The sequence below is a fragment of the Hyperolius riggenbachi genome, chromosome 3, assembly GCF_040937935.1.
Source record: "Hyperolius riggenbachi isolate aHypRig1 chromosome 3, aHypRig1.pri, whole genome shotgun sequence".
NCBI lineage: Eukaryota > Metazoa > Chordata > Amphibia > Anura > Hyperoliidae > Hyperolius > Hyperolius riggenbachi.
In genome coordinates, this window is record NC_090648.1 from 242008267 (window position 1) to 242030843 (window position 22577).

A 22577-nucleotide genomic window follows, 5' to 3' on the forward strand; every position below is an offset into this window, starting at 1 on the left:
GACTTAGCTAGGTCTTCTATTGTCTATTCATTCCCTCATGTCATAACGCTGTTTACCCCACCTACTGCCATTCAGCTGACAAGTCCTATAAGATGGAGAACATGACTATAGATGATGTGGTTGCAGTCAGGGCCTGATTTGTACTCTTTACCACCCAAGGCTGCTGTCACCAGCCGCTCCCTTCAGTATAGGTAGCCAGACGACCCCTTCCCTCTAGTATAGGTAACCTGATGACCTCCCCCCCCCCCCCCCCCCCCCCCCCCCCAGTATAGGTAGCCAGATGACTCCCATAATCCCTCCTTTTCCCACTTCCCTCTTTCATAATAGGTAGCCAGCTCGCCTTCACACTGCTGCAGCCATCAGTGTGACTCAATTTGCCATTCGTCTCCAGTGCAGAACCTTCCTCTTCCCCTCTGTCTCCAATGCTGCCCAAGTACCTAGCCCCCGCCACAATGCAAATGTACACAGAGAGCAAGGTGGCTGCTGCACAGGATGCTGGCAGCAGAGTACCGTGGTCAGGCACTCGCCTGATCTCCCTGCATTGCAGCATTGGCAAGTTTGCAAATGCTGCATAAGTTCAGCCTGCTGCTTTGGTGCTCTTGCTCCTGTGGTGCCCTAGGCCATGGCCTAGGATGCCTTGGCCTAAATCTGGCCCTGGTTGCAGTGAGTGCCCCTTAGTGCCAGCACAACAGACAATGAAGCAATGGAGAAGGCATTTTCCTCACCAATGAGGACCAGTACTACTGGAACCATGGCAGGACTTAAAGCAGACCCAAGCCAAACATTTTTTTAATTAAAAATATTTAGTTGCACCACTCTGACACATACAAAGATAATTAACTCTCCTTCAAGCCTATGATCATTTCAGTGCATGCTTTTCACCCTTCTCTTTTTACAACTAGGGTTATACAGGTGGCCGCCATTAGCAATTCCTCCTTTGCTGGACACCTGCTACTCCACCAATTTGCCGGATTCTGTCCCGGCAATATGAAAGGAAGGGAGGGGTTCCTCCAATAAATGTAAAATATTTTATATTTGTCATCATGCAGCTGAAAAAAGGCTGCTAATTATTATTATAATTTAGAAAATAGATTTTATTTCTGAAATCTTGTATTTTTAATTTGGGTCCACTTTAAGTGAACACATTGGTAGCCCACCACCACAGCCACTAATGTAACTGAAAGCCATTGCAGTATTTCCTTTTTTTTTATTATTGTAATTTATGTGCCACCAGCATCCTTTAGTTAATAATAAAAGATATCACGTGTAAATTAAATATATTTAAATGAAATACCATAAAACTACTTATTTGTATGCTCTAGGAATTTTATCAGAAGGTTTCCACCCCACTGCTCAAAGACATTGTCTTCGAATACCCATCAAGTGGAATTTCCGATGTGACCAACAGACATTTCCACCACTACTTCGGAGGTGATGAAATTGTTGTTGCAGGTAAATTGGATACTGAGGCATCCCCAAAGATCCAGAGCTTCATCACCGCAACGTCCGCTGTAAGTGGTACCTTTTTAAAGTTTAAATCCCACTTCCTATTTCAGGAAATTAAGTTTTTTAAAGCATCTCTATCTCTGTATCCTTCCCATTGCATGTGAGTATATTATTAAAGTGAATGTTTACCGATTGAAAAATGAAAAAGTCAGATACTCACCTAAGGAGAGGGAAGGCTCGGTCCTAATGAGCCTTCCCTCTCCTCTCCCGGTGCCCGGTCCCGCGCAGGATCCCCCGTGGCAGTATTCAACCAGTTCGGTCAAATACTGCCACTTCCGCATGCCGAAGGGAGCTTTCGGAAGCCTTTGGGAGCACTCGGGCTCCCGATGACGCGGCCGCTCCATACTACACATGCGCAAGCGCCCTCTATGACGCGCTCGCGCGTACGTAGTATGGAGCGGCCCGTCTTCGGAAGCCCGAGTGCTCCCGAAGACCTCCGAAGTCCCTGCGGCGGTGGACACGTACGGGGGAGCCAGCGCAGCACCGAGGGCACCGGAAGAGGGAAGGCTCATTAGGACCGAGCCTTCCCTCTCCTTAGGTGAGTATCTGACTTTTTCTTTTTTGAAACGGTACCCATTGGCTTTAAATACAGCATATTGGATATTTAACAAAGAAAAGATTTATGTTCCATTTCCTGCAGCGCGAATTTGTAGTTACACAGAAGGGACAGCTAGTGATAAGGCAAGCACTACGGTAAACTGCTATTCAGTCAGAACTCTCCAGCTGCCTCAGAGCCGGGACCAGGTCCTTCAGCACCCAAGGCTGAGACAGCAAAGTGCGCCCCTCCATCCCTCCCACCCCAGCCGTCACACACTGATTGCTATTAGACTAATAGGTGCCCCAGGGCACAACCTCCCCAAAACCTTAATCTCCAGTTATCTGGCTTGCAGTCACTGTCATGTATCCCCTTTTCTTATTTCTTTCTGCTTCAAACACAATTGGGAATGACAGCTGAATGAATTGTGCACCCCTCCTACACTGCGCCCTGAGGCTGGAGCCTCTCCAGCCTCTGCCTCGGCCCGGCCCTGCGCTGCCTGTCCAGAGGCAGACCGGTCTTAACTGCTAGTGGATAAGAGCTAGGTAGCGATTGGCCAGTCTTGCTAACAGCATGCTCTGGGATGAATAGATTTGAATATGCATACATAGGAGAAAAACCGCTCCCAGCACTGCTGGCAATTGCAATAACTTTATTGTGACATCAAACACATATTTTGCGTATCAGTGAATTACCCAAAATCGGCACAAGGCTGTGGGGCAGCATCTGTATGGAGTAGTGGCCTTATGACTGTTTCACGAACCTGCTTGTCTTCAGAGGCTCAAGTTGACATCCAAAAGAGGTTTCAGATGTACTCAGAATCATTTATTTCGCCAAGTACAAAGGAAGGGTTGTACCAGGAATTGGTTTTGGCTCATGCAGGTTCTGGAAGGAGGGGGGATAATTTCCGAAAGCCAAGCCACTCCTCGGAGTGAGGCAATGGAACATATACTGGAGTGTAAGGAGGACATAGGCATTACCACCACAATTCTCCTTAAAGCAGGACGACTAGCCATACTATGCCAGGGAAAAAAAACACGTATATAAGTAGACAAATACTTGCTCTACTTACATAACACATGTATTGTACTGTCCACGTTTTGATTTCAGTGAATTTTATATAGTAAATGAAGAACATTCTGTTCCTGGTGGGAACCATGTCTTTTGCCCACAGTTTGAGGCTAAATACTGATGTCATTTCTTCCATCAACTTTTTTTCTTTTCTCCTCCAAATCGCTGAGTCACCTCAGCCTTGCTTGTAAACACAAGTGAGCAGAGGATCATGTTTCAGCTAGGCAGGGAAATAAAGGGAAGAGGAGGGAATATATTATAGATAAAAAGATCCCCCAGCATGCAACTGAATGGCAATGGCTATTAAAGGGCCAATGCTCCTAAGGTATGTGATAACTCCAAACCATAACAGCAGAAAGTTTTGAATGCAGTATTAGCATCTTTATCACTTAATACACTCAGACCAGTTGCTGTTGAAATTTTTGTCACTTTTTATGGTGACAATCCCACTTTAATGAGGTAGTTTATGCCATTAACAACCTTTGACCTGTAAGATATGACCGTAAGCGTGGAGGCATTAATATCATACTTCATGCATCACATCGCAAGCATCACATCATCAGCAACACAGGCATCTTGTACATCCTAATCAGCCAGGCATATGAGGCTTTGCAGACCTGCACCTCTTCTGTGTTGTGTCCTCTTCAGCTATTGCTATTTCTCTGCTGAGGGAAGATGGCTGAGGAGGGCGCAACACAGAAGAGGTGCCAGTCTGCCAAATCTTCAGAGTCTCAATACACTGAGCCTCTGAAGGCATGCAGGTGCGCAAAACGACTGTAAGGCCACTACCCAACACGTATACTACTCCACAACCTCGCTGGGTCCGGGAATGTCATTTAAACTTTTAATGGACTGTTGTTGACGTCACAAAGTGAGTGCAATTGCCAGCATAGTCGGGAGCTGTATTTATCCTATTTATGCAAAAGTGTAGTTATGTAACCTCACTGGAGCATAGCCAATGAGAGTTTCCGCAGTCCTCTCTCACATTCTAAAATCCCCTCTACTGCCTTCCTAGTGATTGCTGCTTTCATTACAGTTCTTCTATTTTAAAAGCCAATTGGCAAATTAAGAGGCCTTATCAGAGGACAGATGAGGAGCAAAGAAACATTTTTTCACAACACTTGCAGTGCATTGCTCTGTCTTGCTATATTTCAAGGTTATTAAAGCAGGAATCCGGGTCAGAAGAAGAGGACATTGAGATGGCAAATAAACAACATAATTTTTGGATATAACAGCAGCAATATTTATTACTACTACTACTACTTACTTCTTCTTACTACTACTTACTACTACGCTATTACTTTTCAGCAAGGCCTCATTGAAAGCAGAACTGTCTTAATTCTGTGCCTGGAGACACTTTAAAGGAATACTATCGATGTATGCATTTATTTTTAAATGCTGTATGTTGTAGCACACATTAGGGCAAGTACTAGGAGCAATTTGATTCCTCACACAGCTGTTCCTCTCAGCTGTAAAATCCTCCGTCAGTTTTGGCGTCAGTGTTGGATACAAAATGTATCTAATACTGAGGCTCCCAGAGGGCTAGACCATATCTCTGCACAGGAGAGTTGCTATCAACTCCTCAGTTTATAGTTTAATTATCACCTTGCTGAAAGAATCTTATTGATATGGTGGTAAGGGGTTAAAGATTCTAGCAATGTGTGTTTATTATCTTTGCTTCTCTTGACTGATAAAGATACTAATGATGCTAATTGTAGACAGTGGTCTGCCCCTCTCAGCAGCTTGTAAAGTGGATACAGCCTGGAGTGAATCACCTCAAGCAGGCAGCCAGTCTGAGTGTAAACACAGACTAGTGTTATAGCTTGTTATATTCCAGCAATATTACAGCTCATTTAGTTACCTGTTACCACCTCAGATCAGCCTATTTCTCCTCATGTCTCCTGCATGCTGTGAGTGACACAGTGAAATATATTTGTGAGCTGTGTGACAGAGTAACCAAGCAGCTCAGGTTGACCCAAACTACTATGAGCTGTGTGAGAAATGAATTTTTAAGCAGGGATAGCGAGAGAGAGACCTGGGTGAATAAATAAAGTTCCCCTAGCACTAGTGGTAATGTGTACACTAATATAGAGTATTAAAAAAAAAAGTTGTTTCAATCGATAGTATTCCTTTAAGTATCAATGCAAGTTAAATAGTAAGGCTAGATTCACACCTTAAAAATAATGAGGGAAAAGTAAAACTGTGGTTAAGTTTATCAGGACCTTTTTTTTTTTTTTTTTTGCTTGTAGAGTGTTGGAAGGTAATTTATGTAATTCAACCTCATTGTATTGACAAAGGTCACAGTAATGCAGCCATGCAATACACATGAGTTGAGAGACTCAAAGAGATCCTAATAATTCTTGCTTGCTTGTACATTTAATGCAGATTGTATGCAGCTGGGAATTGGACCAATAAGAATCACTTCCTGTTAGTTTTGTTTGACCCAGTTCCATGTAAAAAGTTTTTGCGGCTGTGATCTCTTAATGCGCTGGTATGTGGTTTCCAACACACTCCTTTTAGATACGATAGTGTGCTTCATATCTCACACTTTGTGGTGTATTCAGTAACCTACAGTGAAGTTGCTGCCAATAGGTAGCGTGCAGCAATTTTACCGGCTGTAAGGTAGCGAACATTGTGCAATTAGCGCGGCCCACATTACCTAGGTAATGTATATGTTTACAAAGTACCTCATGGAATCCTGGTAACATACTCATTACCTAAGTAACAGGAGTCATGTTAATCTTGCAATGCAAGCAACTTCACTGTCGGGATTACCTGCACATGGCAACTTTTTCAAAGGCTAATTCCACTGCATATTTCATTTCTGGATTGAAATATAGGACATAATTTAAAGCCAGTGCACAGATATGAGCGATATTAACTGTAAAATATGTTTCCCTGGTTAGGAAAATGCACAGTTTGTAGTGGATACAATTACAGAAGCCGAAGCCCTGAATGAGTTCTTTGCACAAAGCAAGCACGCCATTCCAGATTTCGCCAAGCAATACTGGGCTCAGCTGACAATCAAGCAGCTATTGGCTGAGAGGTAAGAACAAGATTCAGGCAAACACTATGCAATATGTGCCTAATGCTAATGCAATGGAGAAATTGAAAATTGAACGTGCAATATTGATTGATTTACATACAAATAGTAGCACTATTTGCATAAGGCTACCTTATGCTGTAATTCTTAAAGGAAAGCGTAAGTGACATGTGACATGATGAGATAGACGTGTATGAACAGTGCCTAGCACACAAATAACTATGCTGTGATGCTTTTTTTTCTTTTTCTGCCATAAAGAGTTCATATTCAGCTATGGACTATAGCCTCCCTCATTGATGAGAAATGAAATACTTTCTGAGAGCAGGGAATAAATAAAAAAGGTCAATAGTTCATATATTTTAGCAATATGACACACGGGACAGACTGTTTCATTGAGCTGAGACAAAACAACAAATCTACTTTTTTATGTTTTTAATCATAGCATGAAACTGTGGGATATCTTAAAGAGACACTGAAGCGAGACTAAATCTCGCTTCAGCTCTCATATATAGCAGGGGCACGTGTGCCCCTGTAAAAAGCCGCTATCCCGCGGCTAAACGGGGGTCCCTTTACCCCTAACCCACCCCCCGCAAAAGTTGGTCGCCAGGTTCGTCGTAGAATTTCCCTTCCTGGAGGCAGGGCTAACGGCTGCAGCCCTGCCTCCAGTCGCGTCTATCAGACGCGCATCGCCGCCTCTCCCCCGCCCCTCTCAGTAAAGGAAGACTGAGAGGGGCATGGGAGAGGCGGAGATACGCGTCTGACAGACGCGCGTGGGGCAGGGCTGAGGCGGCTAGCCCTGCCCCAATGCGGAAGCGCTCCCCCGCATTACGGAGGGGATTTGGGGGGACAGGGACCCCCGTTAAGCCGCGGGAAAGCGGCGGTTTAGCAGGGGCACAAGTGCCCCTGCTATATGTAAGGTCTGAAGCGAGATCTATTCTCGCTTCAGACTCTCTTTAAGTCTAGTCTAGTCAGGAGCAGGAGTATAGATACAATTGTTTATCTCATCAGTTTATTTTCATTTAAGTTTCACTTTAACTGTGCATGGATGGGAAGGTTCAAAGACGTGTGCAGCCAACTGGGGATAATCTTGAAGCCAGGAACTATTCTGCAAACAGAACTGCAGTTGATTTCCCTCAAACACAAATCCATACATACTTTTTTGTTTGAAAGGTTTTGTTTGAATGCAGCAATGGTTTATCGTTGACTGATGCAAATGACTTTTGAACGATTAACATCAATTATCATACAAATGAATCCACCAGAATGGATCGGGCTTCATGGCTGATAATCCGCATAGAAAGAAAAGCTTGCAGATTTGCATGCATATGCAAATTCGCATGCTTTTGCAGGCGTTTTTTTAATGCAAATTCGCATAAGTGTTTTTTTTCCCCAATTTTCCTACTGCCATTCATTGCTATTGACTTCCGCATGCAAAAACATGTACGAGTTAAAGCGAAAGAGCGTAAACCGTGCAAAAATTTGTTGCAGAAGCGGCCCCCAAAGAGAGAGTTGTTTTTTGTAAGCCTGCTGGGGGCGACCAAGAGTTTTAAGCCTTGTGTATTTTTTGTTGTTTTTTTCTCTTTGCCTATGTGGGTGGGACCATTGAGATAGAAGCATGTGCAGAGAAGTCCTGTGCATGGGTTAGTAAATCATTCCCTTTCTTATAGAAGTTTTATTTCTACATGCATTTGCATAAAATGATGTCTACTGAAAGAATGTCGAGGTGCGATGCATGGTTAAAAGAAATATTAGAACTGTAATTGATTTTTTTTTTTTGTCTTAAGGAATTTGGCTACGACAGCTGAAACCAAAAGAACCCTCACCCAAAGAATTATGCAGCTGTCAGTCACTCATCATTTAGTGACCCCTTTCACATCACTGCTGATTGAGAGTGAGGATGGAAAAGAGAAAATGCTGGCAGATTCTCCAAGTTCTATCAAAGGAGCATGCTGTCAAAGTGAGCATTATTATATTGCTATTAGTTCATCAAGATTAAGTATCAATCTTTTTTTTAAGGTTTATAAATAGTCTTCAATGAGCATTGTTAGGAGTGTCCTCTGCGTACCTGTAATAAAGGCTCCCAGTTACAAGGGTGCCAGAAATAGCTGCTAGTAGAATATCGGTACAATGACCAATATTCTACTACTTAATTACGATAGTAAAATATCAGCAATCTTTACCGATATTTTACTATGACCTAACCCATCCCTTATCTCATGCAGAGCCCTCCCTCTACTGAGGCTAAGTTAAAAGCCAGGATTAGTGGCTATAAACAGTAAATAGGGGCTCTAAATGGCTAAATAGCAGTTATGGGTAGCCATAAACTGAAAATAGCAGCTATACAACCTCAGGTGTCTCCAGGCAACCGAATTACCGTTTGTAGCCTCTAATCACGGCTTTGAACATTGCTGACTATGGTGGTGCGGTTTTTAACAGGGTGTCTCTGGCGTCCTTTTTACCTGCTTCAGTGTTGGCTATTATTTGTCCATAGCTGTTCTAGCCCAGAAAGAAACTGACATGTGGACCTATAGGACGAATAACTCCCACTATATGCACATAGCTCCTAAAGAGTATAATGCTACTATAGAGCACAAGGGGTGGGCTGTGGGCAGCAGGGTGGTAATAGCCGTTAGCCTGCCGAGCATTCGTCCTGCTACACAGTTTTCACACAGCGGTGGGCGGCTAACAGCCGGACTCGGCACTCGAGGGATGAAGGGGCACCGAATGGGCACTTACACTGATCTCTGAGCTGCCTGTCACTCACAGAATGTGCCGCTCGGCAAAGAGCTTACAATCTAATCCTTACCTTCACTTCACTAACTGTCCTTAGAGGAGCCTACAATTTAATGCATACTGCTTTGGGGGGGGGGGCTGGTTGTAGGTGTTGTTAGGATGCTGCTTTCTTGGGCAGCTGGTGATACTAGGCCTTGGGCGGTAAAAAGTACAAATCCGACTCTGATTGTAGGCAGCTTCTTTAGGAAAAAGGCTCATAGCAAATAGCATATTTCAAATGACTGGGGAAGACATAATGCATAACACACGTGTTGTTTCACATAACACAATGCATGCAATGTAAATTTTGTAAGCATCAGTAAAATTGCCATGCACTGCCTTTGCACTGCAGTTTTACCACATTTTCATGTATATGCCCAAAGCGATGAAAACAGATAACAGAACTTGCTTTGCAGGACTATGGGGCCTGATGCACTACACTGCCATGCACAGGGAGCGCACAGCAATTTTACAGTTACTAACACCGTGGGAGCACCGCACGTTAATCCTTTAGCACCGCAGGCATTACCGGGTTAACACGTGTGTTGCTATGGTAATGTGAGGTGTAAGACACGTTATCATGGCAACACACGTTACCAGGATAACACCAGTCCTCCCTCAGCGTTAGTAACAGAAAAATTGCCATGTACTCCTTTTTCAAAAGGATTATGTAGTATGCATTTTCCAACTCCATCTACTCATTAGAAGACCACTATAGTTATTTTTTTACATTCTGCTATCCTGACAGTCTTTTATATAAAAGCAGCAGAATAAAATAATTTAAAATGTTCTTTGTGCTGAGAAATGTCATTTTTCAATATTGTGCAGCCTCTTATCTTTAACAGTGCTGTTGTCAGTGACAGGGATGGTCCCCAACACATGAGGTCCATCACATGACACTGTCACACACACCCCATCTGCCTGCTTCTCACTGATTGCACATAGATTTTTCACCACCATGACTTCACAGCAGTAACTAACATAGCAGCAGCAAGAGAGAAGTAATGGTGTTAAAAGCACACTTTTGAAATCAGTGCTGTTCATTTTGGTAAATATGCAGTGATTCAGTTACATGGCTTAGACATATCATATGATGCTATTTTTACCAGCAGCATTGTCATTTGTCCTCTATATTTCAATTGCCCTTTTCCTGACAACTATCCCTACTATTTTCTTTTCTTTCTCATGCCCAATCCCCACCTCATCTTTTAATGTTTACCCCTTCCTGATGCCCAAGCTTAACCTTCCCCATAGATGTAAAGCGCTTTCTGATACCTAGTTTTGACATGCTAAGCCTAACCGGTAAAATGAACTACCCCCTACCGTATCCCCTACCCCCCTAATTAATACCTAACTGATGCTAATAGAATGAGAGACCTGGGCTTCAATTTACTTAGCTTTATCGAACACTTTATCGAACGTTTGATGATTTACCTCATGAGTAAAATCTAATTTTGAATTCACTAAGGTGTTATAGATTTATCAAATGTTTTATCTATAAAACGTTCAATAAATCTATAACACCTTAGTGAATTCAAAATTAGATTTTCCTCATGAGATAAATCATCAAATGTTCGATAAAGTGTTCGATGATGCTTAGTGACTTGATAATGTGTACATTTCTCAGAGAAAGGTGCCATATTGCGTCATTATACTGTGATGGCAGAGTAGCCGGCTACAGTGCTGCTGAGGACATGTTTGTATTTATTGCTTTGTGTTTTATGTTGGGGCTGTTGTGAACAAAGAGTTGTGTGAAACTCTGGCATGTGAAACACTGAATCCTGTTTGGGGTGATGAATGAAGCATATCTACAATATATAAGTGTAGATTTGGGCCTTGATCTGGTATAGGCTTAGATGTGATACATTTTATGCACAGTATTTTTCTATGCTCATGAGCCATTCAAAACTAAAGGGTACACTATTTTGACAAGGCAGCCAATGTATACAGTGGTCCTGGTTCGCACTTTTTTTTACTGATGAAAGTAGCATAATGGCACACTTTAAAGGGACTCCGAGCAGTGAAGAAACTATGGAACGTTGCATACCATTTTGAAGCTTTCTTTCTCCTCTTTCCAACGATATATAAACCGCCGCCCTATGCCTTTTAGTTTTCACTATTTTTACAATCGAAGTCACGGCAAATGCGATTTCGATCGCGAAAATTATGAAAACTAAAAGGCGTAGTGCGGTGGTTTAGGTGTCGTTGGAAAGAGGAGAAAGAGAGCTTCAAATGGTATGCATCTTTCCATAGTTACTTGTATTACACAGGGCGACTTTTTCTGCTGAATGGAGCTGCTGACACTGGGGAAAGTGTCGTCCTGTGTAATACAGGAAAGATGCATACCATTTTGAAGCTCTCTTTCTCCTCTTTCCAACGACACCTAAACCACCGCACTACGCCTTTTAGTTTTCGTGATCGAAATCGCAGTTGCCGTGAATTAGAGCGCGAAAATAGCGAAAACTAAAATGCGGAGGGTAGCGGTTTATATATCGTTGGAAAAAGGAGAAAGAGAGCTTCAAAATGATATGCATCTTTCCATAGTTTCTGCACTGCTTGGAGTCCCTTTAAAAAGAACCCGAGGTGGGTTTGAATAATATTATCTGCATACAGAGGCTGGATCTGCCTATACAGCCCAGCCTCTGTTGCTATCCCAAACCCCCCTAAGGTCCCCCTGCACTTTGCAATCCCTCATAAATCACAGCCACGCTGCTGACAAACAGCTTGTCAGAGCTGGCTGTGTTTATCTCTATAGTGTCAGTCTGCTGCTCTCCCCGCCTCCTGCAGAACTCCAGTCCCCGCCTGCATCCCTTTCCTCCCTGCTGATTGGAGGGAAGGGACGGGGCAGGGACCGGAGCCATGCAGGAGGCGGGGGAGCAGCTGAGACTGACACTGCAGATGTAAACACAGCCTCACAGCATGGCTGTGATTTATGAGGGATTGCAGAGTGCAGGGGGACCTTAGTGGGGTTTGGGATAGCAACAGAGGCTGGGCTGTATAGGCAGATCCAGCCTCTGTATGCAGATAACATTCTTTAAACACACCTCGGGTTCTCTTTAAGTATCCGATTAGAAATGTAAACTTCTCTCAACCAGATTAAAGTGAATGATAAAAAATATTTTTGTTGTGTTATTAGCACTAGCTACAAAGGCTCCCCCGTCAACTACTCCCAAACTCCCTGATCCTGATGTAAGACCATTTGAGCTAAGATTGGGGACCACTGAATCAATCACCATCAGTGGTGGCACTGAATCAGTCACCCGTGATTGCAAGAATGGAAACTCAATCAAATGCGGTAAATATACATTTGGTTATCTTTTTTTTGTGAAAGGGTAAAATGACTTCATTCTATAGGACTGAAAATGGAAACAATAATTTACTACACCAGCAATAGTTTTCTCTTTGATAGGGTAGGGAAAGAATTGGAGCCGCTGCCAGCGGTTTGCTTTTGACTAGGTTCCAGTTAGGGATCATTTTCGTTTCTCGGTGTGCCAGGGGATGGTCACCAGCAGGGCACAAAGTGGGGTGAACTATAAATGATTCCAGTCACCACCAGATTAGCTGGTATAAATCTTCTAATGTGTGACAGCGATAAAAGATGAGATTTCCCCAGCTTTATCCGGCTCCTTCAGTAGCTTTTTTTAGGTCTCTCCCTGAGATAGGAAGTCCGAGGCAATCTCCTGTTCAGAGACACAGATGGCAACAATGTTAAAAATAAATAAATAAAAGGTTTTGACAAGATTTCCACTTATATCACCTTCCCATTTCAGAGCAGTCTACAGGTTACTGCATCCTGCTATTTTTCTTTCTTAACCTCCCTGGCGGTAAGCCCGAGCTGAGCTCGGGCTATGCCGCGCAGGAGGATTTCTCCGGCTCTATTGGAGCGATTCGCCCCATTCAAAGTGCTGTGCGCGCAGCCAGCACTTTGCTAGCCGCGCGCACAGGTTGATCGCCGCCGCTCTGCGGCGATCGCCCGCACGCAGCGGCGAAAGAGGGCCCCCCCCCCCGCCAGAGCCCTGCGCTGCCCGGACCAATGAGTTCCGGGCAGCGCTATGGGCTGGATCGGGTGCGCCTGACGTCAGGACGTCGGCTGACGTCTATGACGTCATCCCGATCGTCGCCATGGCGACAGGAGAAGCCAAACAGGGGAACGCGTTATATACACGCTCCCCTGTTTGCTATTGTTGCCGGCGACGATCGCACTAGAGGGACACATGCGCCCTCTAGTGGTGTTTCATGTTGCTACCACTCTGGTAGCTTTACTTGAAACAAAAACAACAAAAAAAAAGGATTTTTGCCCATTTGGCAAAAAAAATTAACCGCCAGGGAGGTTAAACATTGCTTCTTAACCTCTTGAGGACCGCGGCCTACTGCAAATCTGTAAGTGTATGGCCACCTTAGTTTGGGATGTGATTTTGCTTTATGTCAACGTCAAATTAGCTGTAAGTGTGGACCAATGAGCATCTAGCTTCTGGTTAACATGGTAGCTGATATTGCATTGTTGTTGCAGTAAGCATCAGACATGTGGAACAGATCCATCCACTTGCACAGAATGTCTCATACAAGTCCATTGTGGTTCGGTGATGGTGCACTGCAAAACAACTGTACAAATGCACAGCAATGTTAATATGCATCAAAACTCATTGTTCCATTGTTCTTAATATTGTTAAAGTGTACTTAAAGCGGAAATTAAAGATTACATTTAAACACTTTCCTCTGTAGTGGGAAGCCTCTGGATAGACCAGAGGCTTCCCAAGTCCCCTTCAGGGGCGTAGCAATAGGGGTTGCAGAGGTAGCGACCAAATCGGGGCCCTTGGGACAGAGGGGTCCCGAAGGGCCCTTCCTCAACTACAGTATTAGCTCTCTTTTGGCCCTGTGCTCATAATAGTCACTTCTATAGATACTTTGAATAGTGGTAATCAATAACAAACTGTTCTTCATTCCCTTCTTGCACCTCTGACACTGTAGTTGCCATTTGCAGGTTTTGGTGCGTCATATCAATTGCTATGTATAGAGTGCTTGGGGGGCCCCATTGTAAAACTTGCATCGGAGCCCACAACTCCTTAGCTACGCCATTGGTCCTCTTGGAGCCCACAGGTCCAGCACTGGGTCCTGAACACAGTGAATCCATCACAGGAGACTTGGGCACAGCCGGCGCCACCATAGGCCGTAATAGGAATTACGGCAATAGCAGCGCACAGGGAGTAACTTTGGCACTGTCAGAAGACGGAGCTGAAGTTACTTTTAAAACACAATAATTTGGCCTCCAGCAATTACTGGAAGCCGAATTATGTCATTCCCCACCATCCATGGCGGCCTGGAGGGGGAATAGTATTTAACACGGCCGGGACTTGTGCAGAAGCAGGATCAGCCATATACTGCTGTATCCTGCGCCCAAGTCTACCGGCGCCGATTCCTCTCCTATGCCTGGGTCCCTATAAACAAAAGCTTGTTGAATAGGTTCCTTGTGGCTGTGCTCCCGCTATAGACAAGCGCATTCAAACTGGGCATTCACAGGTAAGGTCTGCACATGCCCAGTAAAGCAAAGTGCTCATGAACAGAGGAAAGAGGCATGCACAAGCGGCTTCATTCTACTGGGCAAGCGGGAACCTCACTTGCACATGCCCAGTCTAGATGTACTCATCCACAGTTGGGAGCACAACCAGAGAAAGAGGTTCCTGTGCTGAAACAATGGGCATGACAAGGAGCTTGGAAGCCTCTGGACCATCCAGTGTCGTCCCACTACTGAAGAACATATCTCATTTTACTCCCCCTCCCCAATCACATTTAATTTTGTTTAAAAGAATCTAGACAGAGCTAGTAAGCTCAATGGGTGGAGCTTGGGAGAGACAAATAATGTGAGAACTAAAATAATAGTGAGAGAATATCAATTTATTCAAAACGAAATTTATATTATTTCACTATTATTTTATTTTCACATTATTTGTCTCTCCCAAGCTCCACCCATTGAGCTTACTACCACTGTCTAGATTCTTTTAAATATCTTTGTATGTGTGGATGTTGAGGGGAAACTTCCTATCTAGATTCAGCTGCTGACACTGTATTGGCGCCCCACTGTCACTCACATTTAATTTTGGTTTCTTTAAAAAGGAATAGTATCAAAAATGTTTGTATCATACTTTAAAAATGTTGTCTGTAAATGATTTAATGTCCATTAAGGTGGCCCACACCATACAATTTTTTCCAATATCTGTTCAATTTAAGACTGATTGTAACCTATCAAAAATATGACCAATGTACCACACACACGTATGTTCAATTTTTAGCCAATTATGATAAAAATTATTGGAAAATCTGAGAAAATAGCTAGGGTGTGTATATTAATAAATTGATAATCCAACCCACACCATACAATCCTTAGTAGAAATTGAAGATAAATATCTGGCATTCCAGTTCGATAAAAACGGGAAATCCGATCGGATTTTTCAGTTGAATGAAAAAAAAGCTTTAGATTTTTTTCGGGAGATCCGACCGTTTTTATCGAATTGACATAAAATTGAATCATTTTATTGTATCGTGTGTGGCCGGGTGGCCACACACGATACAATAAAATGATCCGATTTTACAGTAATTTGATAAAAACAATCGTATCTCTCGAAAAATCGAAAGCTTTTGTTTCATTTGACTGAAAAAAACGATCAGATTTCCCGTTTTTTTCCATTGAAATCAATCCGGAATGCCAGATATTTCTCTTTAATTTCTACTAAAGATTGTATGGTGTGTGTTGGATTGTCAATTTATTAAAGGGACTCCGAGCAGTGCAGAAACTATGGAAAGATGCATATCATTTTAAATCTCTCTTTCTCCTCTTTCCAATGATATATAAACCACCACCCTACGTCTTTTAGTTTTCGCTATTTTCGCGATTGAAATTGCCGCGACTGCGATTTCGATCGCGAAAATAGAGAAAACTAAAAGGTGTAGGGCAACGATTTAGGTGTCGTCAGAAAGAGGAGAAAGAGAGCTTTAAAATGATATCCATCAAGCCATGGTTATATTGTATTACACAGGACGACACGTTCCCCAGTGTCAGCAGCTCCATTCTGCTGAATGCAGCTGCTGACTTTGACAAAAAGTCGCCCTGTGTAATACAATATAACTATGGCTTGATGGATATCATTTTAAAGCTCTCTTTCTCCTCTTTCTGACGACACCTAAATCGTTGCCCTACACCTTTTAGTTTTCTCTATTTTCGCGATCGAAATCGCGGCCGCGGCAATTTCAATCGCGAAAATAGCGAAAACTAAAAGGCGTAGGGTGGCGGTTTATATATCATTGGAAAGAGGGGAAAGAGAGCTTTAAAATGATGTGCATCTTTCCATAGTTTTTGCACTGCTCGGAGTCCCTTTAATATACACACCCTAGCAATTTTCTCAGTGACCAATCATTTTTATGCTGTATGTTTGGTCGGGTGGGGATGAAATAAACAGGTGGATTTGCAACACTGCTGGTGCCCGGATCTTTTTCTCTATCGATGTTATAACTACTGCTGTTGTTCTGGAGGCACAGTGAGTGTACCACCGAACCCTGCCCAGGCTGCCAGCTACATCTAGTGCCGATCTTTAATCTCTTCAACTTGCAATCATTTTTATCATAATTGGGGAAAAATTGAACATATGTTTGTGGTACATTGGTCATATTTTTGAAATGTTACAATCAGTCAGAAAAATTGATTGCAATTCTGAAATTGAACAGATATTAAAAAAAATTGTATGGTGTGTAGCCACCTTAAAGTTCATTCAAACTGTTTTAGCAATTTTGTGCTTTTTTATTTTTGCTATTTTAGCAATATTTAACACAATTCTGTATTTCCTAATGCAACAGATCTATTTCATGCAGGATATTGCAAGAATTTTGCAGTCTTTACGATTAGTAACTAACATTACTATCATCTAACAATTATTTTGCAGTTGATACAGATCCACATTTCATTATAAACTTGCCAAACAGCCAAACTGATGTCTGCTTTAACATTGATGCACAGGCTGGGAATATGCTGAACCTGCTGTCAGATTCTGAACTAGGCAAGTGGGACCTAAATTATGCAAAATATTTGTTTACATTTTGCTGCATATTTTTGTATAGCAAGTTGTTAAGAAATATAACATTACAATATGACATTCTTAAGGAAAAAGCCCAAACAAAATCACTGCTACACTATTTTAGCATAGCTTGGCAACTCTTCTGTCTTGTAGGGTCCTCCATTCTCTCCACTATTTCCAGCTTCCCACTTCCCTATGTTTGTTGCCTTGTACATAGCCCTATTCATGTAATTATGGGAATAACCTCAAGAACTCTAAAGATTAATCAAGAAGACATGCCTCACTGCTTTGTATCTATAATATGCTCTGGTCAGATGAGACCAAAATAGAACTTTTTGGCCAAAATGCAAAACGCTATGTGTGGCAAAAAACTAACACTGCACATCACTCTGAACACACCATCCCCACTGTCAAATATGGTGGTGGCAGAATCATGCTCGGGGGGTGCATCTCTTCAGCAGGGACAGGGAAGCTGGTCAGAGTTGATGGGAAGATGGATGGAGCCAAATACAGGGCAAACTTGGAAGAAAACCTCTTGGAGACTGCAAAAGACTTGAGACTGGGGCGGAGGTTCACCTTCCAGCAGGACAATGACCCTAAACATAAAGCCAGGGCAACAATGGAATGGTTTAAAACAAAACATATCTGTGTTAGAATGGCCCAGTCAAAGTCCAGATCTAAATCCAATCGAGAATCTGTGGCAAGATCTGAAAACTGCTGTTCACAAACACTGTCCATCTAATCTGACTGAGCTGGAGCTGTTTTGCAAAGAAGAATGGGCAAGGATTTCAGTCTCTAGATGTGCAAAGCTGGTAGAGACATACCCTAAAAGACTGGCAGCTGTAATTGCAGCAAAAGGTGGTTCTACAAAGTATTGATTTTTGGGGGCCGAATAATTACGCACACCCCACTTTGCAGTTATTTATTTGTAAAAAAATGTTTGGAATGATGTATGATTTTCGATCCACTTCTCACATGTACACCACTTTGTATTGGTCTTTCACATGGAATTCCGAAAAAATTGATGCATGTTTGTGGCAGTAATGTGACAAAATGTGGAAAACTTCAAGGGGGCCGAATACTTTTGCAACCCACTGTAGCTGCAAGTCAGCCATTCAACTGATCTGTATTTAAAGTGGACCTGAACTCTTGCACAGGACAAAAGGAAAACATAGAGAAATGCACCATGTGAATATTTAGAGTGTTTAGCCTGTTTAATTCCCCCTCACTTGTGTTTAATCACAATTTGTAATTTGATCTCTCCCCTGTGTCACATGACTGCCACGGCAGATAAGCTCGTTTGAAAGCACAGGCTGTTAACAATATGTCTGCTTTCATGAATCAGTAAGTAGAAACAGTGCAGATTTATTTCAGGATGTGTATCAGCTGTAAGGGCCCATTCACACTTAGAAACGCAAAACGCCAGCGATTTTTTTTCCTGGCGGTTTGCGGGAGTGATTTTTCCACGATTTCACGTGGAAAAATCACTGGACAGTGCAGCGATTTCTCTGCGATCGCGTGTAGCGCTTCTATATCACTGAAACGCAATCGCCGGGAAATCGCCTGAAAATGGTACAGGCGATTAGCGCAAATTGCACAAGTAAGAATGGGCCCATAGGGTTTAATTACACCAGCGCTTTCAAAAGCACTAACATTTGAGCGTTTTGCCGAAATCGCCGGCAAAACGCTCAAGTGTGAATTGGCCCTAACAAAGAAATGTTTTTTGTTTAAAGGTTATTATGCTATTGTGTATCTTTTAGAGCAGAGAGGACATTCTGAGTTCAGGTCCGCTTTAATGCATTGAACATTGTATAAAGATGCTAGTCTGTGGAAGTTACAAGGCAAAACTGGTAGTTCAGTTTTAATCGACTGCAGTCAAAATGAATCACATCCTTACATTTTGTACAGTCCATAGGGCTGTACTGCAAACCCTTTACTCCTCTGTCCTGGATATTCCAGGTCTCCATAACAGAAAGCGAACCGGAAGTGAATGAATAAAAAAAAAAAGTTAGCTACTTACCTCCATAGTTGAAAGCCTCTGGATGGTTTAGACCAGCCTTTCTCACCTGGAGGAACCCTGCAAATAAATGTTGGCTCTCAAGGAACCCCTGCAAACAATTGTTTTAATCTTGAGCAACCCCTGCATTTATTTTGCAGCTGGCATGGTTTTTAGAAGTAGGTGTGTGTAGCTGTTTATTTCACTACTCCCTACTACTACTACTACTCCCAGTGCCACTCATTATACTGTCGTCTTATCCTAATGCTTTTTGAAAATGTGCTCATTATTATTCTGATCTCTAATTAATGCTTATTTCTACAGTGCCTCCTATTCTAATGTGCTCTATTATACTTCCCCCATGATGGGGGAAAATGCCAAGGAACCCCTGCAGAGTATTCAAGGAACCCTGGTTGAGAAAGCCTGTTTTAGAGGCTTTCCAATGCTAATCAAACTCAATGTTAAGTGCAGGGCCCTTGTTCATCTTCTTGCCATGCTGCTAGCTGTGGAGAAGTGTACCCAGACTGGGCATGTGCGAGAAAGTTCTGCACATGCCCAGTAGAATGAAGCCACTCATGCACAGCTTTTTTCCTCTCCAAGAGTGCCTCATTGTACTCGGCATGCATAGTGCCGGATGTGTTGGTCCATGGCCAGAAGAAAACTATTAGATTGCTGCGAGTCGAATAGGTATAGAGAGATCCTGTGCTGTAACGGTGGTCGGTTGGAGGAGCCAGGAAGTCTCTGTACCATCCTGAGCCTTCCCACTACTAAGGCAATTATCTATTTTTTTTTTTTTTTTATTATTCACTTCAGGTACTATTTATCTTCCCTGGCTTTCAATGTCTGCTGGATTTCTGTGCAACAAGTAGTTGATTTAATTTTCATGAAATTTTTGCCTGTAACTTACAAAAGTGTTTCAAGAAAGGGTCTAGTATACGTTTTGAGAATAATAAAAGTTTCAAACACAAAATCATGTGAAAAATAAATGTAATGTTCCCTTTCTGCCAGGCCACAATTTCCTTACACTTTTTGGCAGAAAATGTGCAGTTTTCCCTTATGCGTTTTTGCATTAAAATTTGCGCTAGTGTGTGAATTTTTGCACGCCTGTTTCCAGAGCGTAATACACTAGTAACATTGTTCTTCTGGTTCTACAGATATGACTGTTAATGGAAAAATAGTCACAGCTAAAAAAGCGAAGGATAACAAACTAAACACCTACTTTGGTACATTTGGTATGTATTTCAAGCAGCTGGATATGAAGGTTGAAGTAAGCACAGAGAAAATAACATTGAAAGATGCATCTTACAGCAGAGTGATGTCTTGGTCGGAGTCCACCACCCTGTCCTACAGCAGGTGGGTGTAATATGTGAATACAGTATTATGTGAAAAACAGTTGAAGGATAGAGCTACACAGGCACGATTACAGCACCTGAGCCCATTCCCCTTTTGGCAATGCTTAAAGCAGTAGGATCAGCCATACTATGCCAGGGGAAAAAAAACACACATATATATATGTAGATAAAGACTTCATCTACTTACATAACACATGTATTATACTGTCCACGTTTTGATTTCAGTATATGTTTGTAAGTAAATGACGAGAATTCTGTTCCTGGTGGGGGCCATGTCTTTTGCCCACAGTTAAGAATAACTCGTGATGTCATTTCTGCCCTTTGCTTTTTTTCTTGTCTCCTCCAATCGCTGAGTCGCCTCAGCCTTGCTTGTAAACACAAGTGAGTAGGGGATTAGGTTTCAGATAAGCAGCTGGCAAGGAAATAAAGGGAAGAGGAGGAATAGCTTATAGAGAAGAACCCCCAGCATGCAATTCTTTGGCACGACTACTAAAGGGCCAGTGCTCCATAAGTATGTGATAACTACAAATCATAACAGCAGAAAAAGTTTTCAATGCAGGATAAGCACCTTTATCACTTAATACACTCAGACCAGTTGCTGTTGAAATTTGATTTTTATGGTGACGATACCGCTTTAAGGCAGCCCAAGCTGGAGCTTGAATGAACCCTAGGTTCTCAACCAGTGGTACACATAGCCCGGGGTACTTCTGATGGGTCTAGGGGGTACTCAAGCGGATATAGCTAAGTATAACAAATTTAGAGTTTTATAAATTGATAAATCCTATATAAACAAAGCCAATTTAGTATTCTATGTAACTAAAAGCAATAGTATACACTTGGAAATTGTTTAAAAACAATTACTGTGTACCACTGTTGAATATATCTGTATCAAAGGGTACTTCAGGTAATCTTTACCATGCCAGAGGGTACTTGGTGAGCACAGGCATTCAAAAGGAGTACATACCAATAAAATATTCTGAAACAATGGAATTCTATTCCACAAAACCACCTTACTGAATAGGATATTTTTAAAGCACTATTTAAAAAGTCGGCTTGGCCCGTTAAAATGCACCCATCCTGTGCCCGCCCTCCTCTGCTGTCTGTAGGCCGTCTGTGTACTGCACATGCGTGCCAGACATGACACACAGATACAGGATAGGCAGATTATTCTATAGGATTCAGCAAAGCTGTAAAATTACATTCTGAGAACACTGCTAAATAATATTTAATGAATCCTTAAGGGCTGCTTTCACAGTGGGATGTTACAGGCTGACGTTACAGCAGCCTGTAACGCAGTCCAACTCACAGCAATGAAAAATCAATGGGCTGTTCACAGTGCCCACATTGCGTTACAGTGTAACGCTAGACGTTCTGAGAAAGTGCAGCATGCTGTGCGTTCTACGCGGCTTTAGCTGCGTTAGACTGTGTGCACATGCTCAGTAATGGGTTTTTTTTTACAGGAGAGGAGGAGCGTAGAGTCCGCTTTCGTACTTAGCCACATGGCTAATTAATATTCACTGCACTTGCAGTGTTTTCTTCCTGGAGCGGCCGCTGATTGGCTGGCGGGACCACGTGATGCTGAGTGTTCCGATCACTTGGTCTCCGCAGCGCATAGGACAGAAAAGGCGCACAAAGAGCTGCATAACGCAGCTCTAGGTAGTGTCGTCCTCCAACACCACCAGGTGTTGCGTTAGGGGCATGTTATGCGACTTATAACGTCCCATAAACCGCCACGTCCTGGTGGGAAAGAGGCCTTAAGGCAGCTTGCAGATTTACAAACGGCTCTTGCTAGTCTTGCATTAAGCATAGCCAGAAACAGAAGATTCTTGGACCTATCCAAGGCTCCACATACCTTGTCAGGTCACAGTAAAATTGTTTTTACAGGAAGTCAAATCATGCTATAAAAACTATTTGACTGTGGCCTGACAAGGCTACTACAGGGCACATTCAAACACTGATCCCTTAAAGGGAAGGTGCGAGCTGGATAAAGAAATAAGATCTACTTACCTTGGGCTTCCTCCAGCCCTTGGCAGCCTATGTGTCTCTTGCTGCAGCTCCACTCCCAGCCAGTGTCCCGGGGTTCACTCCATTGCAGATGCCGCCGTCGTCAGGTCGGCATCTTCTGTGCCTTCTGCGCCAATTTTTCAGAGGACAAACTCTGAAAAATTGCAAAATGAAGGGTCGGACATCGAAAAAAAGAAAATAACATGTGGCATTGGCATGGATAAGCGTGAACAGA

At 42.8% G+C, this 22577-nt stretch overlaps 1 protein-coding gene across 2 annotated transcripts in view; it reads left to right on the top strand.

Moving 5' to 3' along the window:
• Positions 1–22577, top strand: part of ITIH2 (inter-alpha-trypsin inhibitor heavy chain 2) — an 88374-nt gene that overhangs the window by 58378 nt on the left and 7419 nt on the right. For both annotated transcript variants that reach the window (XM_068276056.1, XM_068276055.1), the window contains exons 13-18: positions 1323–1511; positions 6019–6158; positions 7940–8112; positions 12064–12222; positions 16859–16972; positions 20141–20339. In XM_068276056.1, the coding sequence (XP_068132157.1) occupies positions 1323–1511; positions 6019–6158; positions 7940–8112; positions 12064–12222; positions 16859–16972; positions 20141–20339 (974 nt within the window). The remainder of the gene's footprint in view (positions 1–1322; positions 1512–6018; positions 6159–7939; positions 8113–12063; positions 12223–16858; positions 16973–20140; positions 20340–22577) is intronic.